This window comes from Chinchilla lanigera, unplaced genomic scaffold (genome assembly GCF_000276665.1).
Source record: "Chinchilla lanigera isolate Chin_1 unplaced genomic scaffold, ChiLan1.0 scaffold00001, whole genome shotgun sequence".
NCBI lineage: Eukaryota > Metazoa > Chordata > Mammalia > Rodentia > Chinchillidae > Chinchilla > Chinchilla lanigera.
The window spans coordinates 45,972,545-45,985,951 of record NW_004955402.1 but is presented as its reverse complement, the minus strand read 5'-3'; the positions used below and the strand labels follow the sequence as shown (position 1 = coordinate 45,985,951).

The following is a 13,407-nucleotide window of genomic DNA, read 5'->3' as shown; positions in this document are numbered from 1 at the left end:
TCTCTGTAGATAGTACATTTACTCTATTTAAAAAGGAAATCTAAACATTTACTATTGCTGATAGATGGAAAAAGTGATTTTAAGAGTATTTATTACTATTCCTTTCCAAACGTCTAGGAGACAGTTGCTTTGATTGTGAGGTTAATAAAGAAACGCGTTCTTTTTTCCTTTGTTTAGATCCTTGACTATAGTTTCACTTCACTGAATTTGAGTTTGGGTAACATTTTTCTTTCTAAGTAGTGGATAGTTTTGTGAAAATGCTTCTAACATACTTCAGAGTATGCTCTAAAATGTCAGAATAAATAACCTGGGGACATCTTGGATAGATGTAGATAGAGTTCAAAGATCCAAGAATCAGAGGAAGAAAATTGTTTCATTTTTCTAAAAACTTTTGAAATTTAAGTTCTACTGGTGACAATGTCATGGACACTACTAATGCAAACCACATTTTTATAGCATATTCAGTCATTGAAGATGTCTCAAAATACTGTTTCAGCATATTTCAGTAAATAGTAGTTTGTTACTGAGGTTTAAATTAATATATAACTAACATACATTATTAATTTTTAAGCAATACATTACTAAGGAAATATATCTATTATTTATGTTACTATATAACAAATTTGGGCTTTTAGGAAAACATTTTGGTAGCTATTTTGAAATCATTGGTAGCCTTTGTAATTCTGTGTATGTCGTATATCTGTTTAAAAACATTTAGGAAATCTTGTTTTTCTCATGTGCTCTTATCAGCCTGTAATGTGTTTATTTTTCTTCTTTGCAGCATCAGCCACTATGTGATCGTCATGTCCATGGCCATCTTTTTGGTGTTTCTCAATGGTCTGGCACAGCTGCTCACAACTAAGCAGCTCAAACTGTATGGCAAACCCAAAAGCCACCTCATATAATGTTGCTAAATCCATCATCCAGCATCTGGATCCTGTTTATCATTCTCTTTCTAAATTACAATCTCATCAAGGATTCAAAAGAAGATGGATATAGATGCATAGCATGTTCTACTACTGTACAAAACTTATTTGGAATTCTGAGTTTACAGGTTATCTTGGATAAAGGAGATACCTTTTTCTTTGACGTTTTTTATTCACTTTGAAGTAGTGGTTATGTGTGTGGGAATGCATAAGTAAAGCACTCTCCATTTTCATTCTTTTTCTGTAGCTGGCAGCTCTTCTCAGTAATGTTCAAAGCTTCTGTAACAATCTGATCATGGTACAGCTTCCCATGTGTCCAAAGGATAGCGTCTATCTATGGGGACAGTACTGATGGCACCCAACATTGCTGTTGTTGAACTTAAGGGAGATCATAAGCTGGCATCAGGAGTATTTATCAGCTCTCAGCACTGCTTTGTAGTAGTTCTAACTACTCAGTGATATCACTGGTAAGGCAGGGTATGTTATTTCAGATTTACTGAAACTCCGGCAGAAAAATGTTTGTGTTTGTCATTTTTCTTCAGAATGCAGTGGCACTATCTTAGGCATTTTAATGCTGTTTCCAGAGTTTCCATAGTCAGCTAGCTAGATACAGGTTCAACTTTCACTCCCTCTTCCCCTCGTTTCTAGATTATCACAGAATTTGAGGGATAAAAAAATGGGAAGAATGTTTAGTACTTATGTCTTGTCTAAACAAAAAATTAAAAGGAATTTTTAGTTGTAGACTCAATATCTGTTATACTTACAAATTTTTTTCATGTATTATTTCAACGGGATGCTCTAAATTGTGGTTAAAACTTCCTGACAATATCCTAAGAATTCATGTTGAAAATGCTATTTTTGTGGTTGTGAGATACTAGCCATAGACCTAAAGTCATCTCATTAAATTTAGATTTCCATTTGTAAATTAATTCCAATGGACTAAATATTTTAAGACTAATTTTTATTTGGAATATCCATTTACTTTTATATATCACTGTAGAGTTGACCCATGATATGCCAGAAGTGTTTGACTGATGCTAACCTTTGCTGGTATGTATACCATTTTTTTTTTTCAAAAAATTGCTTTTGAATTAAATTATAGCATTGTTAATTTGCATTAATAAATAGGAAGCACTGTACAGCTTACTGGATATTTCAAATTTGCAAGTGATTGAATAAATATAATTTAGAAAATCGAAATTAGGGGCAAAATATATTTTCTTAATCTTTGTTTATGATAAACTATACTTTTAGTATATTTGTGATAATACTTCATGGTACAGTAGTGAAAGAATTTTGGTATATTAAAAGAGAAGTATTTATGTTAACTGAAGACCTTATGATTTGGTCTGTAATATAAAATCTAGGTAGATAAATAAAAGGCTACTGTGTTGGTAGAAAGAGAATCCATGTGCTTTCATATAATCTCATTATTTTTCATCAGTTTTTCCACATATCAGAGAAGACTGATTACTATATAAAAAATGTATCACTTAAGTCTTTTTGTATCTAATTTTGCCTTTTGTCCTTTTTTCCCCAGACTTTTATACAAAGAAATTAATGAATATTTTATTGCAACGTTGTAAAAGGTGCTCAATGCCTTATGTTTATTATGTTCTTCAGAGCATGTTTTTTTCTTTTAATACTGCCTTTGGGGTCATTGTGAGTTTATAGGAGTAGAAAGTGTCTCTGCAGCCACTGGGTACCTTGCTACACTGTGTATAGCCCCCCCACCCTGACTTAAGAATGGGCCTTTTCTAGTCCATAGTTTCTAAACAATCTTAAAGTGTTTTGAAGCATATATTTTTAATTCTTTTTTTTTTTTTTTTTGGTACCGAGAATCAAACTCAGGGCCTTGCACTTCCCAGGTAAGCACTGTGCTACTGAGCTACATTCCTTTCTATATTTTTATACTAAATACCAGGAAAAAAAGAAAGGAGATTTAGGCAAAATATATGTCTTTTTAAGGCATTTATTTTTCCATTCTGTATATGCCATAGTAGATTTGTTTTCTGGAGCAAGACTTTAGACATTTGCTAGCTAACATTGTTTAGATTAGGAATTTTTATAAGAATTAAAGTGAGAATATCCAGTTGAGAATATATTGAACTACAGAACAGGCATCCTATGTCGCAAAGACCATGAATAAATTTGGAGAGATTAAGGCTTTAGGAGGTGAACTGTAGCCTTTCCATAATTTCCTTATAAAATAATTCTTCTTATTATATTAGTGTGCAATACTGGGAATGCAAAAAGGTTTTTTATGTTTGTATGGAAATGTTGTAAGTGGTGGCGTAGCTTTAAAATAATGTCCACAAAATTATTTATTAATGAGGGCATTTGATAAAACCACATTTCCCCGAAAGTAAGACCTAACTAGAAAATAAGCTCTGGTTGTTACCATGATGATGGCCAGTGTCATGCAGAAGACTGTAGCTCAGTATTTTCTTGCTCTGGCTACTCTGTAATGGCAGGTAAGGCAATGTGCTAGGGCTGGTGTTTTTAATCTCTAGTTTTTACGGTTGATTAATTTTTGATAGGTCTTATTTTCAGGGAAATGAAGTTTTCATTTGATTATAATATTATTTCTTATTAAAAACGCATTCCAAATTTTAGCGAACTCAGACATTAGGAACATGTATGTCAAGTCCTCTCCTCTACTGCCATCTCTGTGTAGTACACTGTAAGGTTTTTTTGAAGGGAGTTGTTTGTTTGTTTGTTTTGTTTTTTGAGACAGGATCTTTTCATGTGTTCAGGCTGGTCTTGAGCTTGCTGTGTGGCCCAGGCTGGCCTTGAACTCACCAAGATCCTCCTGCCTCAACTTCCCAAGTGCTGGGATTACAGACATGCACCACAACACCTGGGCGGTGTGCTGTTTTAGTGATCTAGAAACTCCTTTACTCCTTTTGACATACCACTGTGCCATTCAAAATATGATTTCTAAAGACAGAGGAGTGAAGACAATTTCACAGTGTAGTCTCTAGAGACAGGCAGGAGCTGCTGTTGGGAAGCGGATAAGCTCCATCTACGCATTAGGTGTCATCATTTCAGAGACCTGAAGACAGTGACGCTAAATCAACTTACTCATTTGGAAAGGACCATTTTGGAGTTATGTTGTCTACACTTTAGAGTTATGTAGACTCCTTCAAAAGACCAGAGATAACTTGGTAATTTCTCTCCTTTTCTATGTGGACAGTCCCCTCATCCTCTTTAAAATGTTCTAAGGCATTTGTGATTGTTATACTGTATGCTCTTGATGTTATGTCATTGTAGCATTTCACTACTTCAGCATCAGCATGGCTTATAAAAAATGAAAGGATGGGAGTTTTGTACTTAATAGTCATTCACTAATGAAATAAAAACATTTGAGATGTATTGCTTATTAATTTCCTTTAATGCACTAAAATGGACTGCAGTTGTTGATCAGTTCACCTTTAGAATTATGGTATTTATGTGCAATAGAGCAGTATTTCTGAAAAAAATACTACAATATTCTCTTAGAATATTAGTTCATTGTATGCAAATGTCTTAATAAAAAGAGTTCTCTGATCTAATATATTTAAGAAATAGTCAAAGTTAAGTTACTTTCCTTCAGGAGTTTAACTTATGTGCCTTCTAAAGGGATGAAGAAATTTCTACTTACCTGACTTGCAGACCCTATTCTAAAGTCTGCCTCCCAGAAGGTAACAGCCTTTAGAAATGTCCTCATGTACTTTTGCGCTAACCAAGGTCTAGTTTTCCTTCATTTGCTTTTCCTTCTTTCTTCTCCCGCTTCCTCTCTTGCTCCCCCCACACACATGCTGGGGACTGAACCTATGGTGCACTGAGCTGAACTACATGCTCAGCCCTTTTTTCCTTTTCTTTTCAACAGAATCTTGCACAGTTCCTTCGGCTGACCTTAAAGTTGTGGTCTTTCTGCTTCCGCCTCCCAAGTAGCTAGGATTGTAGGCATGTTGTTACTTACCTAGATAAAGTCTCAGGTTTTTTGTTTGTTTGTTTGTTTTGTTTCTTGAGACAGAGTTTGGCTATGTAGTCCAGGCTGGCCTTGAGTTCATGGCAATCCTCCTGCCTGAGCCTCCTTAGTACTGCAATTACAAGCATGTGCCACCACACCCTGCATAAAATCTCAGTTTCTCACATGTTTTGAAAATAGGATATGTGTCTCATTGATTTTTTTCCTGAAAATCAGTAAACCTTCTTTTAGCCCTCGATATGGGAAAACTTTAAAATGTATCAGGAATTTTGTCTGCTTATAAATTAAGTTTATCATTATTTAGTCTTTCATGTGAGAACATTCAGAACTACCAGATTGCATCATATTTATGATAGTTGATAGTAGAGCCTTGTTGGAATTTCTTGTATTTTACATCTTTTACCTGAAAACTAAACTCACAACCAATATAAGCTTATTTTCTTGTGACTGGAACTGTAGAAGTTAATTATAGTTAAATTCATTTAATGATGCTTTTTTACAAAAATTATAAAAACACCAATTGTCAAGATTTCCTTTAGACTAGACTGAAGAATTAAAATCTAAAATTAGTGCTCTTAGATTAACTTGTGAACATGTAGTTATTTTTGCAGAAGTTAGCTTGACTTGTTTCATATACCCTTGTAGCAAATATCAACAATTTCATGAATTTTTAAAAGTTGCTTTTACTTTAAGCAGTGTTTTCATTGGACTTGACTAATATGATTAACAAGCTAATTGTTAATCCTATGGGCATTACCTTTTACTTGTAATACCTCACTATTTCCAGACTACCTAGGAATAGTTGGTCAGTGTTTTTTAAAAGTTCCTCTGCTTGCTGATGAGAAGTAATATCCTTAAAGTGTTAAACCATAAAATCCAATTCCAATTTGCCTGGTGTGCCCTTGCTTGCCTTGTCCTATCTCTGAAATTATTGTCATTGGTTTTATCTTATAAAAGGTCATCATCTCTGCCAGGTGATCAAGGTTAACAGCAGCATTAAGTTACAGTGCTGGCGTGTACTTGGATATGAGGTGGTAAGGACAGCACCTTACCTCTATGGTCTTCCTCCCCAGAACTCAGAGCCATGGTCTACTTATGAGCAAAACAGACAAGTCTCGATTCACGGACATTCTACAAAATACCCAATGCATATTCTTCAAAGCTGTCAAAGCCATCAAAAACAAGGAAATGCTAAGAAACTGTCACAGTGAAAAGGAGCCTGCCTACACAGTCATGAATAAGAAATGTAATGTGGCATTTTGGGTGGGATCCTAAAACAAAAAGGACATTAAGTGAAAACTAAGGAAATCTGAGTTCAGTAGTATGGATTTAGTTAATAAAATATCAATATTGTTTCATTAATTTTGAAAATAGACCTTACAATGTAAGTTGTTAAAAACTGGATAAACTGGGTAAGGGAGTATGTGGGAACTTTGCACTATTTTTACAAATATTCTATGAAACTATTCTAAAATAAAAAAGATTATTTTTAATTTTTTCTCTGCTGCACAAATAATTTTACAGAAATGCATTAACGGTATCATAACAAATACACAGGATGAAGAAGTGGTTTGTGCAGTCCTTAGTTTTTCTGTTGCTTTTCTTTTTCCTTTTTTTCTCTCTGCACCTCTGTTTATGTTTCTCTATCCCCGTCTTTTAGCCTTTTTGAGAGTAGTTCATCATAGGGACTACAGTGCTTTCTTCATGAATATTTTCTATCAATTGGTATACTCCTGTAAATATAGTGTTTGTTGTGGGCAGCTATACCCCTGCTTAATGTTCTTGAGACAACTGTGCCTCCGTTGCTACTATTATATCTCTGGTAGGAGCTAAACACCACATTTGAGTAGTATATGGGGTGCCCATCTGACCCAAACCAGGCCAGTTTGAGTTCTTTACAAGATTTTCAAGCAGAACTGAAAATTTTTAAGATCCATTGTTCAAATACAGCTACTGACCACATTTAATTGAGATATTTCAGTAATTCTCTAATAAGTGATCTCCAACAAATATCTCATTCACCCTCAAAACAGAGGGTTGCTTCCATTGATGTTTCTAAAAATGTGATGGGTTATGACAAGTTTTATTTATTTTTATTTTAAAAATAAAAGGAGGAAAACATTAACAGACAGACAACATTTTACAAAATAGCAAAAGAACAGTACAGACAATACGGAGTTATAAACAAAGTGGTAGGGAATTAACAATGCTTGTTGTATTACATATTGATATCTTCAAAGTGGTTTCTCATGAAAACAGATATAGACATGCAATACTGATCAACCAAGGACTCTTTGACAGTTTCTTTCAGCAAAGAAATAGAAGACAGTAGAACAACCATGTTAACTATCCTGCATATACATACATACAAACTTTCTCCTTTCCCTTCTCTTTTCCCACATCCCAGTTGCCCTTTACCATTGAGTGCTTTCCTATCATTTCACAATGTCTATCATACCTCCTAGTTTAAATTAACTCTTTCAGGTTTTACACTAGTGAAACAATGCAGTGCTTGCACATGTATGTTTGATTTATTTCACTTATGAGTATGGTCTCTAGTTGTGACCATTTACCTATAAAAGCCTCGAGTTTATCTTTCTTTACATCTGAGTAATATTCCATTATATAAAAGTACCATAATTTTCTTATCCAATCCTCAGTGGATGGACATTTGGGTTGCTTAAACTCCATTTAGAATGTTTATTTTTGTATATGCTTTTTTGTTTTATGCTTTATAAATTAGAATTGTTGGAACAGAATCATTCCATGAAAACAAGTTTAGACTTCATCCTGTTCTTAGCACTACTTTCCTGCCAAATAGTACAAAGTACTTAGCTACCCTGTTTTGATACTATGTGGTGAAAATAGTAATTCAAAGTCTTAGCTCTGTATAGTTTCCATCTTCAGGAAGTGCGAAGAGCACTTCATGTCTACTCCAAAACAAAGCAGAACTTCTCTCTGGGGGCTGCTGGATATGCATGAGCATGAATAATCACTGCAGAGAGCCCACTAATGCCAAGCCCTTTGGCAGGGGCTTTACATTCATTATATCATTTAATTGAATCATTGCAATCATTTGTGCTAGGCCAGACCTCTGGGAGCCTCTGGTCTGGGTTCTGGGCTGTCGAGAAAAGCATCTTGGATTCTGCTCAAGTCTCTTTTTCACTTTAGCAAAAGTAACACATAAACACAGGAATGATAGTAATACAAAAAAATGTATAGGTGTTTTTGACCCCCAGAGTTCTGTTCCACTCACCTTGACTCGCCTGAAGATGAGGGTTCCTGGAAGCCCAAGTAGAATATTGTGTACAGTAGAGGAGTGTGGAACCCAGGCTCGCCGCCTGTGTTCTCACTGATGTCAGCATTCCCACAGGACCTAAGTCATGAAAAGAGATAGAGTCCCCCTGCTCAGGAGGATGTGCCTAATCAGGCTTCCTAACCCTGCCTTCCTTGGGTTGTGAGGCCCAGGACTATGAAATACCCAGGAGCTGTCCATGGGCAGGCCTGGCCGTGGCGCCCACAATGCAACCTAGGTAGGTAGCCTTACTTCCTAGAGCAGAAATCTGATGTTCAAAGAGTGTGAATTTTCTGAAGCCCCCAACTAGAAGACAACTCAGACCTAATTCAGTCTGACTGAAATCCAGACTTTTAGCTGCCGTACTCTGTGGACTTTCTTACAACTGCTTTGAGGATGCCAGAAAAATAGTCCACACAGAGGATGGCCATTTGAGTCTGGATATATTAAACCTTTCCTTAGGTCCCATGAGTAGGATTGCTTAGATGATGACAGCAGTTGCTTCAATCTACAGTTAGTGACTTGAATTAGACAACCAATGGCATCAATCAGCAAATGCTTTGGTATCCTCTCCTTGCCAAGCAGAGTGAATGTAAAAAAAGATCACCCTTGCTCTGGAAGAGCTTGTGGTGTAATTGAGATAATTATACTTGCATGTAACATTTCTGAGTGCTCCCTCCATGACAGCCTCTTGTACTCATCTTCCCCACTGTGTCCCACCTCAAGGAAGAAAAGCAATGTAAGATGGGCAGTTCATCTGAGTGATGAGACACGGGCAAAGGCACTCTCGGTGATGGTTTATCAGATACCAGTTAACCTCATCTAAGGTAAGGGTACTTCAAGGGCATGAGACAATAATGCGCTCCACACAGAATGCCAGGGCCTAAGTAGCAGTTGATATGAGAGAAGGACACAATATGGGAATTGTGAATCAGCAGAATGACACTAGACCTGTGGGCAGCTTTGTGGCCCCATAGTTTAGAATCTCTCCATTGTTTCCTACCTCCATAAGCATACATTGTGTCATTCCTCAGCAGACTTACACTGCTACTTTAATGTGACAAGCATTGCTGATTACTTAACCAACATTGATTCTCCCATTCTTTTTTTATGATCATAACCCTGATTTTGTTTAAAGCAGAAGTATACTCAGATAAAAAAAAAATCTTATTCGCCATTGCAAACAGGCATGCCAACACAAAGCTGCTTTGACCAGTGAGATGTGATAAGGTAGAGACATCTCTGGGTGGGGCTCTGGAAAGCTGGAGTGTAGCTGGTGTGCTCGTTCTTGCCTGTTACCCTTTGTTCTTTCCATGCCTGAAATGCAAACATGCTGCTGGAGGTGAAGCAGTCATTTTGCAACCTTGCAATTCATTTTAAAGTGAAACTACTGGAAAGGAAGGCTTAACTGGAAGATGGAAGATGATTGGAGTCTGTGATAGAATCCCTTAGACATTCACCGTACCAGCCCAGAACAGTCCACCTCTAGCTGCAGTATACAGGAGAAAAGAGAGGCCTCTAAGCACCTCAAAATTTGGTGATCCCTACGTTCCTAATACATTTTTTGAAATTAGAACTATAAGAAGAAGGCCGAGAATATAGCTCAGAAGCACATGTGCCTGCCTGACAAGGGCAATGTCGTGAGTTCAATTTCTAGTACCAAATACATACATATATACATACATCTTTATTAACAATAAAACATATATAGTTTTAGGCACTCTACGTTGAACCCAGGGCCTTCACACTGAGCTACCTTCCCAGGTCTTAATTTAAAATTTTTGTTTTCAAGCAGAGTCTCCCTAAGTCATAAAGTTGCCCAAGCTGGGCATCAACTTGCAATCCTCTTGCCTCAGCCTCCCAGAGTACTGGGATTATAGACATGTGCCACAATGCTGGTTTAGTTTCTTAAAGTAGAACCTTTATGAAGATATGTAATTCAATCCTCTGGTTTCCCAAGGGAAATCTACAGCTGTGAGACTTTAAATATGATCGTGAGTCTTCTTGTTTTGTTTAGAGAGGGCCATAATGAAGTCATTGATTCAAGATCTTAGTTGAACTTTACATAACTATACAAAAATCAGCTGATTAATTTACTAATTATCTTTGCATCTTTTCAGATTGTATATTGGTAATGTAAAACATCATACAGTTCTAATTATATTGCCTTTTTTTGAAACTCAATTGAGCATTGAACCATTTTCTACAACTTACTGGTCATTTCTTGTCTAAATGGACTACTTGGTTAATACAGTTGGAAAGATTTTAAGTATAGATCATATTCTAAGACAGATATTAATGCTCATGTGGGCAAAAAAATCACTAGATACAAAAATAATACTGTCTTTCTAACAATTTAGTAGTAGGTTGAATAGTTTTTAAATGTTTGCCATATCATTTACTGGTCCCCAAACCTTGAAACTGCCTCCTCTCAGACTTCTAATGTGATAACAGGCACTCAAAACATACTCAACCTGACTCTTGCCCTGAAGAAATGTCTGATCTAAATTGGAAGACAGAAGTCTATGTTCTTCGGTTCTGGACATATTCCAGAATCTCAGACCTGTCTGGGTTCTGCCTTTTATTAGCATGTGACTTCAGGCAAACCTCTGAGTCTGAACTTATTTGTAAAACAGTAATAATACTTCCTGCCTCATAGCATGTTTTGGTCTCACTTCACGTATGACAGATTAAAACATTAAATATGCACAATAACTTGGGCACAGGACTCTATATCCTGATAATATTAGTTCCTGTGTAGATTAACTAATGGTCAACTTGTAAAACTCAGCTGAACTGAGTCAGCATGGTTCTGGGTATGGAAGGCTCAGCTGAGGATTGTCACCAACAGCATAAAAGGAGAAGTGGAGGGGAAGATGGTGTGTTGTTGATTCTCCTGGAGAAGCTGGTTTTCCTGATAAGAACTCAGCTGTTCTCATCGTCAGAGAAGCCTGTGTCCTCACTGTTGCCGAGGATGGCTGTGGTTCTCTTTGAGGGACCTCTGGTCCTTACCTTAAGTTTTGCTTCCTGGCTCCAGTGCAGATCCCACAGCCTGCTGGAACAGATCCTTCACCGCAGTGATGCACACTTTCTAGCTCCCACCACTGGCCTTTGCGCCTTCCCAGTATAGATCCTTGATACAGATTTGCGTGAGACATTGTCATAGGATCCAGGCCTGCAGCTGGATTCTTTGGATCTCTAGTGCATGGACAGATCTCTTGTATTCTACATTTGACTCTTTGGGTGAATATTATAAAATAATCCTGTAAATTATATGACCTGTGTTAAATCTATTCCCTTGAAAGCCCTGACTATAACAGGTCCTTATGCCTTTGCACACTTAAAATTTGTGTGTAGATTATAGTAGTTAAGTAAAGTCATCTTCTGATACCTGCCCTGTGAAAATCCATCCAATCAGTGCTTGAGATGCTAAGAGAAAAACCTCAGGAAAGCTGGTATCCTGTTAAGTACAGAGACAGACCTTGAGGAAATAATTCAAAGAAGCATAGTCCCACAAGAGATATTTCCAAACAACTGAGAAAACACAAATGAATTTTTAGAACTCAGTTTATATTTAAAAGTGAAGGAGTTTATTCTATTAGTCAAACATTTACTGAAGTTCATTATTAATGAACTTATACTGTGTGCCAGGAACTTTAGAGGTATTAGTTAATTTAACTATATTACTCACATTTTGTAGAAAAGGAAACAGACTTAGGTTAATTTATCCATGTCAAACAGGCAAGAAGTGGTAGAAGTTCAGAACCCAAGCGGGTTAGTATAAGGAAGCCTTTTAAGTCACTCATCTTCCCTCTCAATCTAACTCTTCCCCAACTCGGTAATTTTATGCACACAAGCCATCCTGAAAAATGTTATTTTGGTTGCTCAGCATTTAGTCCTACTTCTTATTTTGGATGGAGTTCCATGACAGGGTACAGTGCTGTTCTATTAGAAGATGAAAATGACCCCCACACTTCAGCCACCAGAAGCTCAGGAGTGGACACTAGAATCAGTATCAATGCAGCAGCAGTGCTCACAGTTGCAGTGACATTTTCTGTGGGTCCCCTTGGCTACAATCTCTGTAGTCCAGTTTTCCGAGGTCCCCAACCATATTATTCTACAAATCATTCACATCCTAAATTTTGTCTGCTTATCAAATGCTTCAAACCAAAATCTTTAATTGATGTGCACCTTGTGTTTGTAAGTGTATCTTGTCAGTATTCATTGTTTTCTAATTATAGTTTAAAAATTTAGTAAATATACAGCCTTCACAATGTGCCAGGCATTGTTTTAAATTTTAAAATATTATCCTATTTAACTCTTGTAACACTATGATATGCATATTATTGTACCATTTTACAGATAGGAAAATTGAGATGCACAATAATTATAAATAATTTGCCCAAGATATGAGCTAGTAATCAGTTTACACTTTGCAAGGGTGGTTTTCCCTAAACATCCTATCATAGTATCTGCAGAGGAGTATTTATAGATTGTTACTGAAAATGCAGGACATATACCTATGCAGGTAGTGTAAAGACTAGACCTTCTTACTCATGTGTAGTAATCCATGTGTTCAGTAAAATTACAAAAGGGTGTCTTTGAAGTTTCTTCCACTTGTGCATTTGGCTAGGCACATGCTTGCACCATATTCTTAACATTTACCTTCGAGGCATATGCCAACTCTTTGCTAAGTGGTATATGCAGCAAAGAATGAAGAAGGTTTTTCTCCCCACTTTTATTTTTATCAGGAAAAAAAGATAATAGTAAATTAAAGGATAGAAGTAATATTAGTTTTCTATTTTCAAGCAACTGAAGTTTTGTTTAAAAAAAAAAACCCAGAAGCCCAATATATATATATATATATATATATATATATATCATAGTGGGTTGAATTGTGACCATATACAATCCGTGAACATGAACTTTTTTTGGCAAAAGGATCTTTACAGATGGAATGATCTTGAGTTCATCCAAGACTATCAAAATGGTCCCTAAATTAAATGACAAATGTCCTTATAAGAGACAAAAGAGCACTTGCCTAATACCTGTAAGGTCCTGGGTTTGATCCTCAGCACTGCCAAGAAAAAAAAAAAGGGGGGGAGGGAAGGGAAAAGAGAAAGAGGGACAAAGAGAGGGAGAGGAAGGGAAGGGAAGGGAAAGAAAGGAGGAGGGGAAAGGAGAGAATTGCAGAAAGTGGAATTACACAGCCA

General features: G+C 36.5%; 1 protein-coding gene across 6 annotated transcripts in view; it reads left to right on the top strand.

The window, feature by feature from the left end:
• Positions 1 to 6,375, top strand: part of Pign (phosphatidylinositol glycan anchor biosynthesis, class N) — a 135,058-nt gene extending 128,683 nt beyond the window's left edge. For 5 of the 6 annotated variants that reach the window (XM_013511173.1, XM_013511163.1, XM_005373015.1 and 2 more), the window contains one exon: positions 782 to 2,126. In XM_013511173.1, the coding sequence (XP_013366627.1) occupies positions 782 to 905 (124 nt within the window). In that variant the 3' untranslated portion in view covers positions 906 to 2,126. Of the gene's footprint in view, positions 1 to 781; positions 2,127 to 2,466; positions 2,795 to 5,972 lie in introns of those variants that run through there. The other variant, XR_001232906.1, reaches the window with a different exon arrangement.
• The last annotated feature ends 7,032 nt before the right edge of the window (positions 6,376 to 13,407 follow it).